At 44.8% G+C, this 12,959-nt stretch overlaps 1 protein-coding gene across 1 annotated transcript in view; it reads right to left on the bottom strand.

Moving 5' to 3' along the window:
• The window catches only part of synj1 (synaptojanin 1), an 84,627-nt gene that overhangs the window by 41,319 nt on the left and 30,349 nt on the right, over nt 1–12,959 (bottom strand). The window contains 7 exon segments of the mRNA XM_045207948.1: nt 31–54; nt 2,282–2,447; nt 4,470–4,622; nt 5,143–5,224; nt 7,911–8,086; nt 10,299–10,395; nt 12,538–12,599. Coding sequence (XP_045063883.1) covers nt 31–54; nt 2,282–2,447; nt 4,470–4,622; nt 5,143–5,224; nt 7,911–8,086; nt 10,299–10,395; nt 12,538–12,599 — 760 coding nt within the window.

Here is a 12,959-nt window from a genome sequence, read left to right as displayed (position 1 = left end):
TGTCTGTCTGTCTGTCCCGTTCTACTGTACCTGATTGTAAGATAGGCTCAGTCACTAGCGTGAGCGTAGGCAGGAGAGAGAAAGAGGGAGGGATGGGAGGGGTTAACAAGTGGTTAAGAGAGATAACAGCATTAGAGTCCCTGTATGTGTTATCTGAGCAGGTGACCAGGGGCCCCAGTCTTAGCAGTAGTAGCAGTGTGACGGAGGTTTAATCTGTCCCTCGACAGAGAGGGCCGTCTCAGGAAGATTACACCGCTAGCTAAGGGGGCTGCTTTCCAAACCGCACACTGTTCCCTACACAGTGCACTACAAACCTATAGGCTCTGGTTGAAAGTAGTGCACTATGTAGGGAATAGGGTGCCTTTTTGGATGCAGGCTAGGAGTTACACAAGTTAGATAGAGAAAACCCTCTTCATCCCCATTATGTTGAGGGGGGGTCTCATAAGGATATTCCTGTATTACCGTAAAGACTGGAGGTGGTGAGTAGTGTGTGGTATTACCGTAAAGACTGGAGGTGGTGAGTAGTGTGTGGTATTACCGTAAAGACTGGAGGTGGTGAGTAGTGTGTGGTATTACCGTAAAGACTGGAGGTGGTGAGTAGTGTGTGTGGTATTACCGTAAAGACTGGAGGTGGTGAGTAGTGTGTGGTATTACCGTAAAGACTGGAGGTGGTGAGTAGTGTGTGGTATTACCGTAAAGACTGGAGGTGGTGAGTAGTGTGTGTGGTATTACCGTAAAGACTGGAGGTGGTGAGTAGTGTGTGTGGTATTACCGTAAAGACTGGAGGTGGTGAGTAGTGTGTGTGGTATTACCGTAAAGACTGGAGGGGGTGAGTAGTGTGTGGTATTACCGTAAAGACTGGAGGTGGTGAGTAGTGTGTGTGGTATTACCGTAAAGACTGGAGGTGGTGAGTAGTGTGTGTGGTATTACCGTAAAGACTGGAGGTGGTGAGTAGTGTGTGTGGTATTACCGTAAAGACTGGAGGTGGTGAGTAGTGTGTGTGGTATTACCGTAAAGACTGGAGGTGGTGAGTAGTGTGTGTGGTATTATCGTAAAGACTGGAGGTGGTGAGTAGTGTGTGGTATTACCGTAAAGACTGGAGGTGGTGAGTAGTGTGTGGTATTACCGTAAAGACTGGAGGTGGTGAGTAGTGTGTGTGGTATTACCGTAAAGACAGGAGGTGGTGAGTAGTGTGTGGTATTACCGTAAAGACTGGAGGTGGTGAGTAGTGTGTGTGGTATTACCGTAAAGACAGGAGGTGGTGAGTAGTGTGTGGTATTACCGTAAAGACTGGAGGTGGTGAGTAGTGTGTGGTATTACCGTAAAGACTGGAGGTGGTGAGTAGTGTGTGGTATTACCGTAAAGACTGGAGGTGGTGAGTGGTGTGTGGTATTACCGTAAAGACTGGAGGTGGTGAGTAGTGTGTGGTATTACCGTAAAGACTGGAGGTGGTGAGTAGTGTGTGGTATTACCGTAAAGACAGGAGGTGGTGAGTAGTGTGTGTGGTATTACCGTAAAGACAGGAGGTGGTGAGTAGTGTGTGGTATTACCGTAAAGACAGGAGGTGGTGAGTAGTGTGTGGTATTACCGTAAAGACTGGAGGTGGTGAGTAGTGTGTGGTGGTATTACCGTAAAGACTGGAGGTGGTGAGGTAGTGTGTGGTATTACCGTAAAGACTGGAGGTGGTGAGTAGTGTGTGGTATTACCGTAAAGACTGGAGGTGGTGAGTAGTGTGTGTGGTATTACCGTAAAGACTGGAGGTGGTGAGTAGTGTGTGTGGTATTACCGTAAAGACTGGAGGTGGTGAGTAGTGTGTGGTATTACCGTAAAGACTGGAGGTGGTGAGTAGTGTGTGGTATTACCGTAAAGACTGGAGGTGGTGAGTAGTGTGTGTGGTATTACCGTAAAGACTGGAGGTGGTGAGTAGTGTGTGGTATTATCGTAAAGACTGGAGGTGGTGAGTAGTGTGTGGTATTACCGTAAAGACTGGAGGTGGTGAGTAGTGTGTGGTATTACCGTAAAGACTGGAGGTGGTGAGTAGTGTGTGGTATTACCGTAAAGACTGGAGGTGGTGAGTAGTGTGTGGTATTACCGTAAAGACTGGAGGTGGTGAGTAGTGTGTGGTATTACCGTAAAGACTGGAGGTGGTGAGTAGTGTGTGGTATACCGTAAAGACTGGAGGTGGTGAGTAGTGTGTGGTATTACCGTAAAGACTGGAGGTGGTGAGTAGTGTGTGGTATTACCGTAAAGACTGGAGGTGGTGAGTAGTGTGTGGTATTACCGTAAAGACTGGAGGTGGTGAGTAGTGCCCGGGCCTTGTCTGCCAGGTCACTGTTCAGTGTTGAGCCCAGTCGGAGGATGTCGATGGCCTCCTGCTTTGAACTGTCAAAGAAGTTATTCTGGATGGTTCTGGTCACAGAGCGAGCGCCGTCCTTCAACTTACCCCCCTGGACAGAGACAGAGAGAGAGAGAGAGCGAGAGATAGAGAGAAAGAGGAGAGAAACTAGATGAGTCCTTCACTCTGTACCGACACAGACAACACAACCTCACCCACCATCTTGGAACATCACCAGGAAAGAGGAGAAGAATACTATTTTCACAACACAGAAAATCTAGGAAAAAAAGGGCAAATAATATAATAATATCCCAGATTGGTTTAGGTCGGGAAATTAGGAATACTTGATAAATCGAGAGAGATCACAACTCCGTGGGAATGACAGGGAGAGACTTTAACCCCACAAATACACAATGATAGAGTCATACATTCGTTTTCTTTACCAAACCAGAACGGACTCCTCCCAGTAATCATGATTTACTAGTACCATTCACACGGTCCTCTACATCGTAATGATTCAGCTGTCATTCACCACCATCTAATAAAGTGACAACCACTGGTCATTCACTTAAAGGGATAGTGAGAGATTCTGTCCATTAAGCCGCGTTTTTTTTAAACCCAGAATCAGATGAACTCGTGGAGACCATCATTTGTATGTTTCTGCGGTGCAGTATGAAGGAAGTTAGAGGTAGTTTCACAAGCCAACGCTAACTTGCGTTAGCGCGATGACTAGAAGTCTACGGGTACGCTAGCTTCATGCTACTCCCACTATCCCTTTACCACATAGAAATAAGACCCTCCGGAGAGAAGCAAATCAGAAAAAAAAACATTTTCATTTTCAGCATTTTCATGTCATATTGTCTTCATTTTCAAATTGGTTATCAGTGTCCAGTGAAGCATGTACAGAATAAAACATATTCCTAAACATGCATCGTTGTAGACGTAGATGTACATGTAGATCGTTCACATAAAATCACAATTAAATACACTTTCATCCCACTTTGTAACAAAACAAAATGTGGGAAAAGTCAAGGGGTGTGAATACTTTCTGAAGGCACTGTATCTCAAGGTCATCAGACGGTTAAACAGTCACCACTAGCCGGCCTCCGCCCAGTACCCTGCCCTGAACCTTATCACTGCTACTAGTCGGCTTCCAAGCTGTCCTCAACCCTGCACCTCAGAGACTACTGCCTCATGGACATAGAGTCATTGAACACTGGTCACTTTAAATAACGTTTTGCGTACTGTTTTATCCACTTCATATGTATATACTGTATTCTAGTCAATGCTCATCCTATATATAACTACTGCTGAACACACCTTTTCTATGAATATACTGTCCATAATGTCTATACACACCATCATATCCATATATTTTTATATTCCGGACTCTGACATTGCTTATTCTAATATTTCTTCAATCATTTCTTTTAATTTTTTGGATTTGTGTGTATTGTTTGGTATTGTTAGGTATTACTGCACTGTTGGAGCTAGAAACACAAGCATTTCACTGCACCTGCGATAACGTCTGCAAAATATGTGTATCCGACCAATAGCATTTGATTTGACACAGACTACACAGAACTACCCCCCACATGAGGAAAACATCACCACTAGACGCACAACACAGACACAGATATGAACAGATCCAGGTACAGATAAAGGGTAGGTCAGGTGACCGGAGCATCAACTTACCCAACAGGTAGAGAGGTCCAGAGGACAGCACAGGAAAATAACACATATACACATTCAGGAGTTAAGAGAAAGAAGCACACAAATCTAGTCTACATGGTGTTAGTTAGAGTGTGTGTGGGTGTGTGTGTGTGTGTGTGTGTGTGTGTGTGTGTGTCTGTGTGCGGTGTGTGTGTGTGTCTGTGTGCGGTGTGTGCGGTGTGTGTGTGGTGTGTGTGTGGTGTGTCTGTGTGTGTGTGGTGTGTGTGTGTGGGTGTGGGTGTGGTGTGTGTGTGTGGTGTGTGTGTGTGTGTGTGTGTGTGTGTGTGGTGTGTGGTGTGTGGGTGTGTGATGTGTGTGTGGGTGTGGTGTGTGTGTGTGTGTGGTGTGTGGGGGGTGTGGTGTGTGTGTGGTGTGTGTGTGTGTGTGTGTGTGTGTGTGTGTGGTGTGTGTTCTCCTCTACCTTAGCCTTCCCGTCCAGGGCTCCGGTCCCAGCGTAGATCTTGCTGACGGAGTCTCCGTTGACCGTCCACATGGACCTGAACACTTCCTGAAACCTGGCTACCAGCTGGGGCTTCTCCGTCAGACCCATGTCCTCTAACTGCTTAGGTAACATCTGGGGGAGGAGAGGAGAGGAGAGATGGGGGAGGAGGAGAGGAGAGATGGGGGAGGAGGAGAGGAGAGATGGGGGAGGAGGAGAGGAGAGATGAGGGAGGAGGAGAGGAGAGATGAGGGAGGAGGAGAGGAGAGATGGGGGAGGAGGAGAGGAGAGATGGGGGAGGAGGAGAGGAGAGATGGGGGAGGAGGAGAGGAGAGATGAGGGAGAGGAAGGAGGAGAAAGGGAGGGTGGAGAGGAGAGAGGTAGCAGATTGGAGGGAGAGAGGAAGTTGAGAGGGAGGAGGAGGAGAGGAGCGAGACACGGAGAGAGGGAGGAGACAAGGAGCAGATAAGAGGGACGGATGGAGGGAGGGTAAGAGACTCCTTGAATATGATTCATGTTTTGCCATCTGCACGTACATGTCACAAAGGAGCTTCTCAAAATAGAGATCCATTCCCTGTGTGTGTGTGTGTGTGTGTGTGTGTGTGTGTGTGTGTGTGTGTGTGTGTGTGTGCGTGCGTGTGCGTGCGTGTCTCACCTCCAAAGCGAAGTAGGCCTGGACACTGTTGGTTCTGTCTAGACAGTCTAGACAGTTGGTCCTGAGGGTACCACTCTGAGACCTGGGAGCGGGGGAGGAGAGGAGGAGGAGAAGGGGGAGAAGAGAGTTTAGTATTTATTAGGATCCTCATAAGCTGCTGCCAAGGCAACTCTTCTTAAATGGTCCAAACAGGGTTAAAACAGAACTACATCATCAATAACACAATACATCATATAAGACATTATTACAATATGTGTGTGTAGACTGCGTGTTAGAATGTGTGTGTGTGTCTCTTCACAGTACACGTTGTGCTGTGAGGTGTTGTTTAATATGTTTTTTTTTAAATCTGCACGCTTTAGATACTTGATGTGGAAGGGAGTTCCCAGAGTCTGTTCTGGACTTGGGGACTGTGAAGAGACCTCTGGTGGCATGTCTTGTTGGGTATGTATGGGTGTCTGATCTGTGTGCTAGTCGTTTGAACAGACAGCTCGGTGCTTTCAACATGTCAATACCTCTCACAAAGACAAGTAGTGATGCAGTCAATCTCTCTTCTACTTTGAGCCAGGAGAGATTGGCATGCATGTCATTGATGTTAGCTCTCCATGTCCATTTAAGGGCCAGACGTGCTGCTCTGTTCTGGGCCAACTGTAATTTGCCTATGTCTCTCTTTGTGGCATTTGACCATATGACTGGGCAGTAGTCCAGGTGCAACCAAACTAGGACTTAAGTTGATAGCGTTGTTAAGAAGGCAGAGCAGCACTTTATTATGGACAGACCTCTCCCCAGCTTAGCTACTGTTGTATCAATATGCTTTGACCATGACAGTTTACAATCCAGGGTTACACCAAGTAGTTTAGTGTCCTCAACTTGCTCAATTTCCACATTATTCATTACAAGATTTAGATGAGGTTCAGGGTTTAGTGAATGATTTGTCCCAAATACAATGCTTTTAGTTTTTGAAATATTTAGGACTAGCTTATTAATTGCCACCCATTCTAAAACTGACTGCAGCTCTTTGCTAAGTGTTGCAGTGCTTTAACTTGCTGTGGTTAGCTGACGTGTATAATGTTGAGTCATCAGCATACATAGACACAGGCTTTGTTTAACGCTAGTGGCAGGTCATTAGTAAAAAATATAAAAAAAGAGTAAGGGGCTATGTTGAGGAATGGCAAACTACCTGGATGATGTTGGAGAGGCTTCCGTTAAAGAACACCCTCTGTGTTCTTCCGTTAAAGAACACCCTCTGTGTTCTTCCGTTAAAGAACACCCTCTGTGTTCTTCCGTTAAAGAACACCCCTCTGTGTTCTTCCGTTAAAGAACACCCTCTGTGTTCTTCCATTAAAGAACACCCCTCTGTGTTCTTCCGTTAAAGAACACCCTCTGTGTTCTGTTAAATAGGTAACTCTCGACCCACAATATGACAGAGGACGTAAAGCCATAACACACATGTTATTTTCAGCAGCAGACTATGATCAATAATGTAAAAAGCTGCACTGAAGTCCAACAAAACAGCCAATCATCAGTGATTTGTGTTAGTGCCGTACATGTTGAATGCCCTTCCCTATAAGCGTGCTGAAAGTCAGTTGATGTGTTTATTGTGAAATCCCTTTGTGTCTGGTAAAAATAAAAAATAAAAAAGTTTACTAAGGGTCAGTAGCAGGCTGATTGGTCGGCTGTTTGTACCAGTAAAGGGTGCTTCCCTTTTCATGGTAACATAATGACTTTTGCTTCCCTCCAGGCCTGAGGGCAAACACTTTCCTGTAGGCTTAGATTAAAGATATGACAGATAGGATTGGCAATATAGTCCGCTACCATCTTCAGTCATTTTCCATCCAAGTTGTCGTGGTGGTTTGTCATTATTGATAGACAAAAAAATAAAAAAGAATCACCTCTTCCACACTCACTTTACGGAATTCTAAATTACAACGCTCGTCTTTCATAGTTTCATGGATATGAAGGTTCAGTTTGTTGTTGGCATGTATTGACAAAATGTGCTAATCTTGCCAATGAAAAAGTCATTAAAGTAGTTGGCAATATCAGTGGGTTTTTGTGATGAACGAGCCATCTGATTCAATGAAGGATGGAGCTGAGTTTGCCTTTTTGCCCAAAATGTCATTCAAGATGCTCCAAAGTCTTTTTACTATCGTACATCTTTCTTTCATAGTAGTTTCTTCTTCTTTTTGTTTAGTTTAGTGACATGTTTAAATGTACAGTACACGTTTGGCCAATCGGCTTGCAGCCAGACTTATTAGCCACTTATTTTGCCTCGTCTCTCTCAACCATGCAATTTTTTTTTTTTTATTCCTCATCAATCCACAGGGATTTAGCAGTTTTTAAAGTCCGTTTCTTAATAGTGAATGCTTATAAGTAGCTGGATTAGCAATGTCATAAATGCGTTAAGTGCGGCGCCTGGTTGCTCCTCATCACAGACCAGCTAATCTTCTCTACATCTTCAACATAGGAATCGTTACAAAACGTTTTTATATTTCATCTTTTATTCTTATACACCATTTCAGGCAGCCTTTGGAACATAGACATTTCTAGATATCGAGTAGAGAGACGACGAAGAAGAGAGGATAGAGGAGGGGAGAGGAGAAATTGTTAAAATAACAACACATTTTTTCAATCTAAATTGATCTTCGTCAAGTGTCAGGCAGTGTCACCTGGTAACCCCGGTCTCTACAGAGTAGTAGGAGAAGCTACAGCCATCCGTGTGTGTGTGTGTGTGTGTGTGTGTGTGTGTGTGTGTGTGTGGTCTACGGTCTCACCTGGTAACCCCGGTCTCTCCAGAGTAGTAGAAGAAGCTACAGTCCTCCAGAAACTTGTTGAGCTGAGGTTTGAGGACACTGTGGAGTTTGTCAGTCTTGCCTCCCTTCACCATCTGATGGTAGTCAAAGTTGATCATCTTCACTGCTCCGGCATGCTCCGACGCCTTCAGGTGACTCTGACAGACAAGGGGGGAAGACGTACAAATTCAAGAGGATCCTAAAAAACTGAACAGATGAAGACTAAAATGATCTGGGATCTGCTTCCAGATCTGCTTCAGGTACATGAACCTTGTGTGCTTGGAGAACGTTTTGTTGATTGGGGTTATAGTAGGATTAGATGTATCTGGAATGTTTTGTTGATTGGGGTTATAGTAGGATTAGATGTATCTGGAATGTTTTGTTGATTGGGGTTATAGTAGGATTAGATGTATCTGGAATGTTTTGTTGATTGGGGTTATAGTAGGGTTAGATGTATCTGGAATGCTTAGTTGAGCTGGGGTTGGGGTTATATTAGGGTTAGGGTTAGACGCTGTACCTGGAATGCTTGGAGTTAGGGTTGGGGTTATAGTAAGGTTAGGGTTAGACGCTGTACCTGGAATGCTTGGAGTTAGGGTTGGGGTTATATTAGGGTTAGGGTTAGACGCTGTACCTGGAATGCTTGGAGTTAGGGTTGGGGTTATATTAGGGTTAGACGCTGTACCTGGAATGTATAGTAAGGTTAGGGTTAGATGTACCTGAAGTAAGTGCAGGGTCTCTTCTCCTGGAAAGCTTTGTTGATTTGGGTTAGGGTTATACAGTGCATTCGGAAAGTATTCAGACCCCTTCACTTTTACCACATTATGTTAAGTTACAGCCTTATTTTAAAATGGATTAAATAGTTTTCCACCCCCTCATCAATCTACACACAATACCCCATAATGACAGAGCAAAAACAGGTTTTTAGAAATGTTTGCAAAACCCCCCCCAGAAATATCACATTTACATAAGTATTCAGATCCCTTACTCAGTAATTTGTTGAAACACCTTTGGCATCGATTACAGCCTCGAGTCTTCTTGGGTATGACGCTACAAGCTTGGCACACCTGTATTTGGGGAGTTTCTAACCATTCTTCTCTGCAGATCCTCTCAAGGTCTGTCAGGTTTATTGGGGAGCGTCGATGCACAGCAAATTTCAGGTCTCTCCAGAGATGTTTGATCGGGTTCAAGTCCGTGCTCTGGCTGGGCCACTCAAGGACATTCAGAGACTTGTCCTGAAGCCACTCCTGTCTTGGCTGTGTGCTTAGGGTCGTTGTCCTGTTGGAAGGTGAACCTTCGCCCCTGTCGGAGGTCCTGAGCACTCTGGAGCAGGTTTTCATCAACGATCTCTATGTACTTTGCTCCATTCATCTTTGCCTCGATCCTGACTAGTCTCCCAGTCCCTGCCGCTGAAAAACATCCCCACAGCATGATCCAGCCACCATGCTTCACCGTAGGGATGGTGCCAGGTTTCCTCCAGACGTGACGCTTGGCATTCAGGCCAAAGAGTTCAATCTTGGTTTCATCAGACCACAGACTCTTGTTTCTCATAGTCTGAGTCCTTTAGGTGCCTTTTGGCAAACTCCAAGCGGGCTGTCATGTGCCTTTTACTGAGGAGTGGCTTCCGTCTGGCCACTCTACCATAAAGGCCTGATTGGTGGAGTGCTGCAGAGATGGTTGTCCTTCTGGAAGGTTCTCCCATCTCCACAGAGGAACTCTGGAGCTCTGTCAGAGTGACCATCGGGTTCTTGGTCACCTCCATGACCAAGGCCCTTCTCCCCCGATTGCTCAGTTTGGACGGACAATTCCTTCGACCTCATGGCTTGGTATTTTTAATAAATTTGAAAAAAATATATACAAATCTGTTTTCGCTTTGTCATTATGGGGTATTGTGTGTAGATTGATGAGGATTTTTTAATTTTTGTAAAATCCATTTTAGAATAAGGCTGTAACGTAACAAAATGTGGAAAAAGGGGAAGGGGTCTGAATACTTTCAGAACGCACTGTAGGTAGGGTTACATGTACCTGGAATGCTTTGCTGAGATAGGGTTAGGGTTGATAGTACGGTTAGGGTTAGATGTACCTGGAACGCTTTGCTGAGATAGGGTTAGGGTTGATAGTACGGTTAGGGTTACATGTACCTGGAATGCTTTGCTGAGATAGGGTTAGGGTTGATAGTACGGTTAGGGTTACATGTACCTGGAATGCTTTGCTGAGATAGGGTTAGGGTTGATAGTACGGTTAGGGTTACATGTACCTGGAATGCTTTGCTGAGATAGGGTTAGGGTTGATAGTACGGTTAGGGTTACATGTACCTGGAATGCTTTGCTGAGATAGGGTTAGGGTTGATAGTACGGTTAGGGTTACATGTACCTGGAATGCTTTGCTGAGCATGTGTTCTCCCTCCTTCATGCCTAGCAGGTTGATGATCACCTGTTTCCCATACAGCCTCCTCAGAGCACTGAAGTGTCTGGAACACAGAGTCTCATACAGGTCAGATTACATACAGGTCAGATTACATACAGGTACTCATACAGAGACACGCATTGAGACACGCATACAGGTCAGATTACATAGAGAGACGCGCATACAGAGACGAGATATCACTCCCAACCAACACTTTACAAGTTGTGTTTATATTTTTGTTCAGTATAGTAGCAGATAGATCCCACTGCAGCCTTGCTAATGTCAACAAGGCTAGTTCTCTCTCTCGCTCTATATATATATATATATATATATATATATATATATATATATACACACACAGTGGGGAGAACAAGTATTTGATACAATGCCGATTTTGCAGGTTTTCCTACTTACAAAGCATGTAGAGGTCTGTAATTTTTATCATAGGTACACTTCAACTGTGAGAGACGGAATCTAAAACAAAAATCCAGAAAATCACATTGTATGATTTTTAAGTAATTAATTTGCATTTTATTGCATGACATAAGTATTTGATCACCTACCAACCAGTAAGAATTCCGGCTCTCACAGACCTGTTAGTTTTTCTTTAAGAAGCCCTCCTGTTCTCCACTCATTACCTGTATTAACTGCACCTGTTTGAACTCGTTACCTGTATAAAAGACACCTGTCCACACATTCAATCAAACAGACTCCAACCTCTCCACAATGGCCAAGACCAGAGAGTAAGGACATCAGGGATACAATTGTAGACCTGCACAAGGCTGGGATGGGCTACAGGACAATAGGCAAGCAGCTTGGTGAGAAGGCAACAACTGTTGGCGCAATTATTAGAAAATGGAAGAAGTTCAAGATGACGGTCAATCACCCTCGGTCTGGGGCTCCATGCAAGATCTCATCTCGTGGGGCATCAATGATCATGAGGAAGGTGAGGGATCAGCCCAGAACTACACGGCAGGACCTGGTCAATGACCTGAAGAGAGCTGGGACCACAGTCTCAAAGAAAACCATTAGTAACACACCACGCCGTCATGGATTAAAATCCTGCAGTGCACGCAAGGTCCCTCTGCTCAAGCCAGCGCATGTCCAGGCCCGTCTGAAGTTTGCCAATGACCATCTGGATGATCCAGAGGAGGAATGGGAGAAGGTCATGTGGTCTGATGAGACAAAAATATAGCTTTTTGGTCCAAACTCCACTCGCCGTGTTTGGAGGAAGAAGAAGAATGAGTACAACCCCAAGAACACCATCCCAACTGTGAAGCATGGAGGTGGAAACATCATTCTTTGGGGATGCTTTTCTGCAAAGGGGACAGGACGACTGCACCGTATTGAGGGGAGGATGGATGGGGCCATGTATCCCGAGATCTTGGCCAACAACCTCCTTCCCTCAGTAAGAGCATTGAAGATGGGTCGTGGCTGGGTCTTCCAGCATGACAACGACCAAAACACACAGCCAGGGCAACTAAGGAGTGGCTCCGTAAGAAGCATCTCAAGGTCCTGGAGTGGCCTAGCCAGTCTCCAGACCTGAACCCAATAGAACATCTTTGGAGGGAGCTGAAAGTCCGTATTGCCCAGCGACTGCCCCGAAACCTGAAGGATCTGGAGAAGGTCTGTATGGAGGAGTGGGCCAAAATCCCTGCTGCAGTGTGTGCAAACCTGGTCAAGACCTACAGGAAACGTATGATCTCTGTAATTGCTAATAAAGGTTTCTGTACCAAATATTAAGTTCTGCTTTTCTGATGTATCAAATACTTATGTCATGCAATAAAATGCAAATTAATTACTTAAAAATCATACGATGTGATTTTCTGGATTTTTGTTTTAGATTCCGTCTCTCACAGTTGAAGTGTACCTATGATAAAAATTACAGACCTCTACATGCTTTGTAAGTAGGAAAACCTGAAAAATCGGCAGTGTATCAAATACTTGTTCTCCCCACTGTATATATATATATATATATATATGACTCCTGGTCAAAAGTAGTGCACTATATAGGAATAATAGGGTGCCATTTGGGATTCAACCAGAGTCTCCAGTCTTATGTGGTGACCCTGTTCCTTCCTTTTAACCAACTGCTTCAGTATGAAGCTCATCATCCAGAGGAAAGGGGGTGTCTCCTCTCCTCTCATCTCGTCACACTACTGTAAGGTTTACACAGCAAACAGACTGAAGGGAACACACTAATTACCTCTCAAAAGCCGGTGCGTTGGCCTCGTACCCTCTGGAGAGCTTGACACGATGAGAGCCCACCTTTAGTAGAGAGAGAGACAGACAGAGAGAGAGAGAGAGACAGAGAGAGAGAGGAAGACCAAGAGAGAGAGAGAGAGGGACAGGGAAAGAGAGACAGACACAGAGAGACAGAGGGAGAGAGAGGAGAGAGAAAGAGAGCGAGAGAGAGAGAAATACAGCGAGGTCATGTGGTTATCCTCTGTAGTACCCAGATACACCCATTACTAGGGAGTCGAATGAACACACCAAGGTTATTATAGTAAACAAAAACGAAATCATGAATAAAAAACTTCAGTACACTGAAATCAAATAATTAACAAACCTGTTTGGGAAACTAAAACTATACTTAAACTATTATATTTAGACTCCAAAATGACCTAA

This window comes from Coregonus clupeaformis, chromosome 27 (genome assembly GCF_020615455.1).
Source record: "Coregonus clupeaformis isolate EN_2021a chromosome 27, ASM2061545v1, whole genome shotgun sequence".
Taxonomy (NCBI): Eukaryota; Metazoa; Chordata; class Actinopteri; order Salmoniformes; family Salmonidae; genus Coregonus; species Coregonus clupeaformis.
This window is presented reverse-complemented; position numbering and strand designations above follow the sequence as displayed.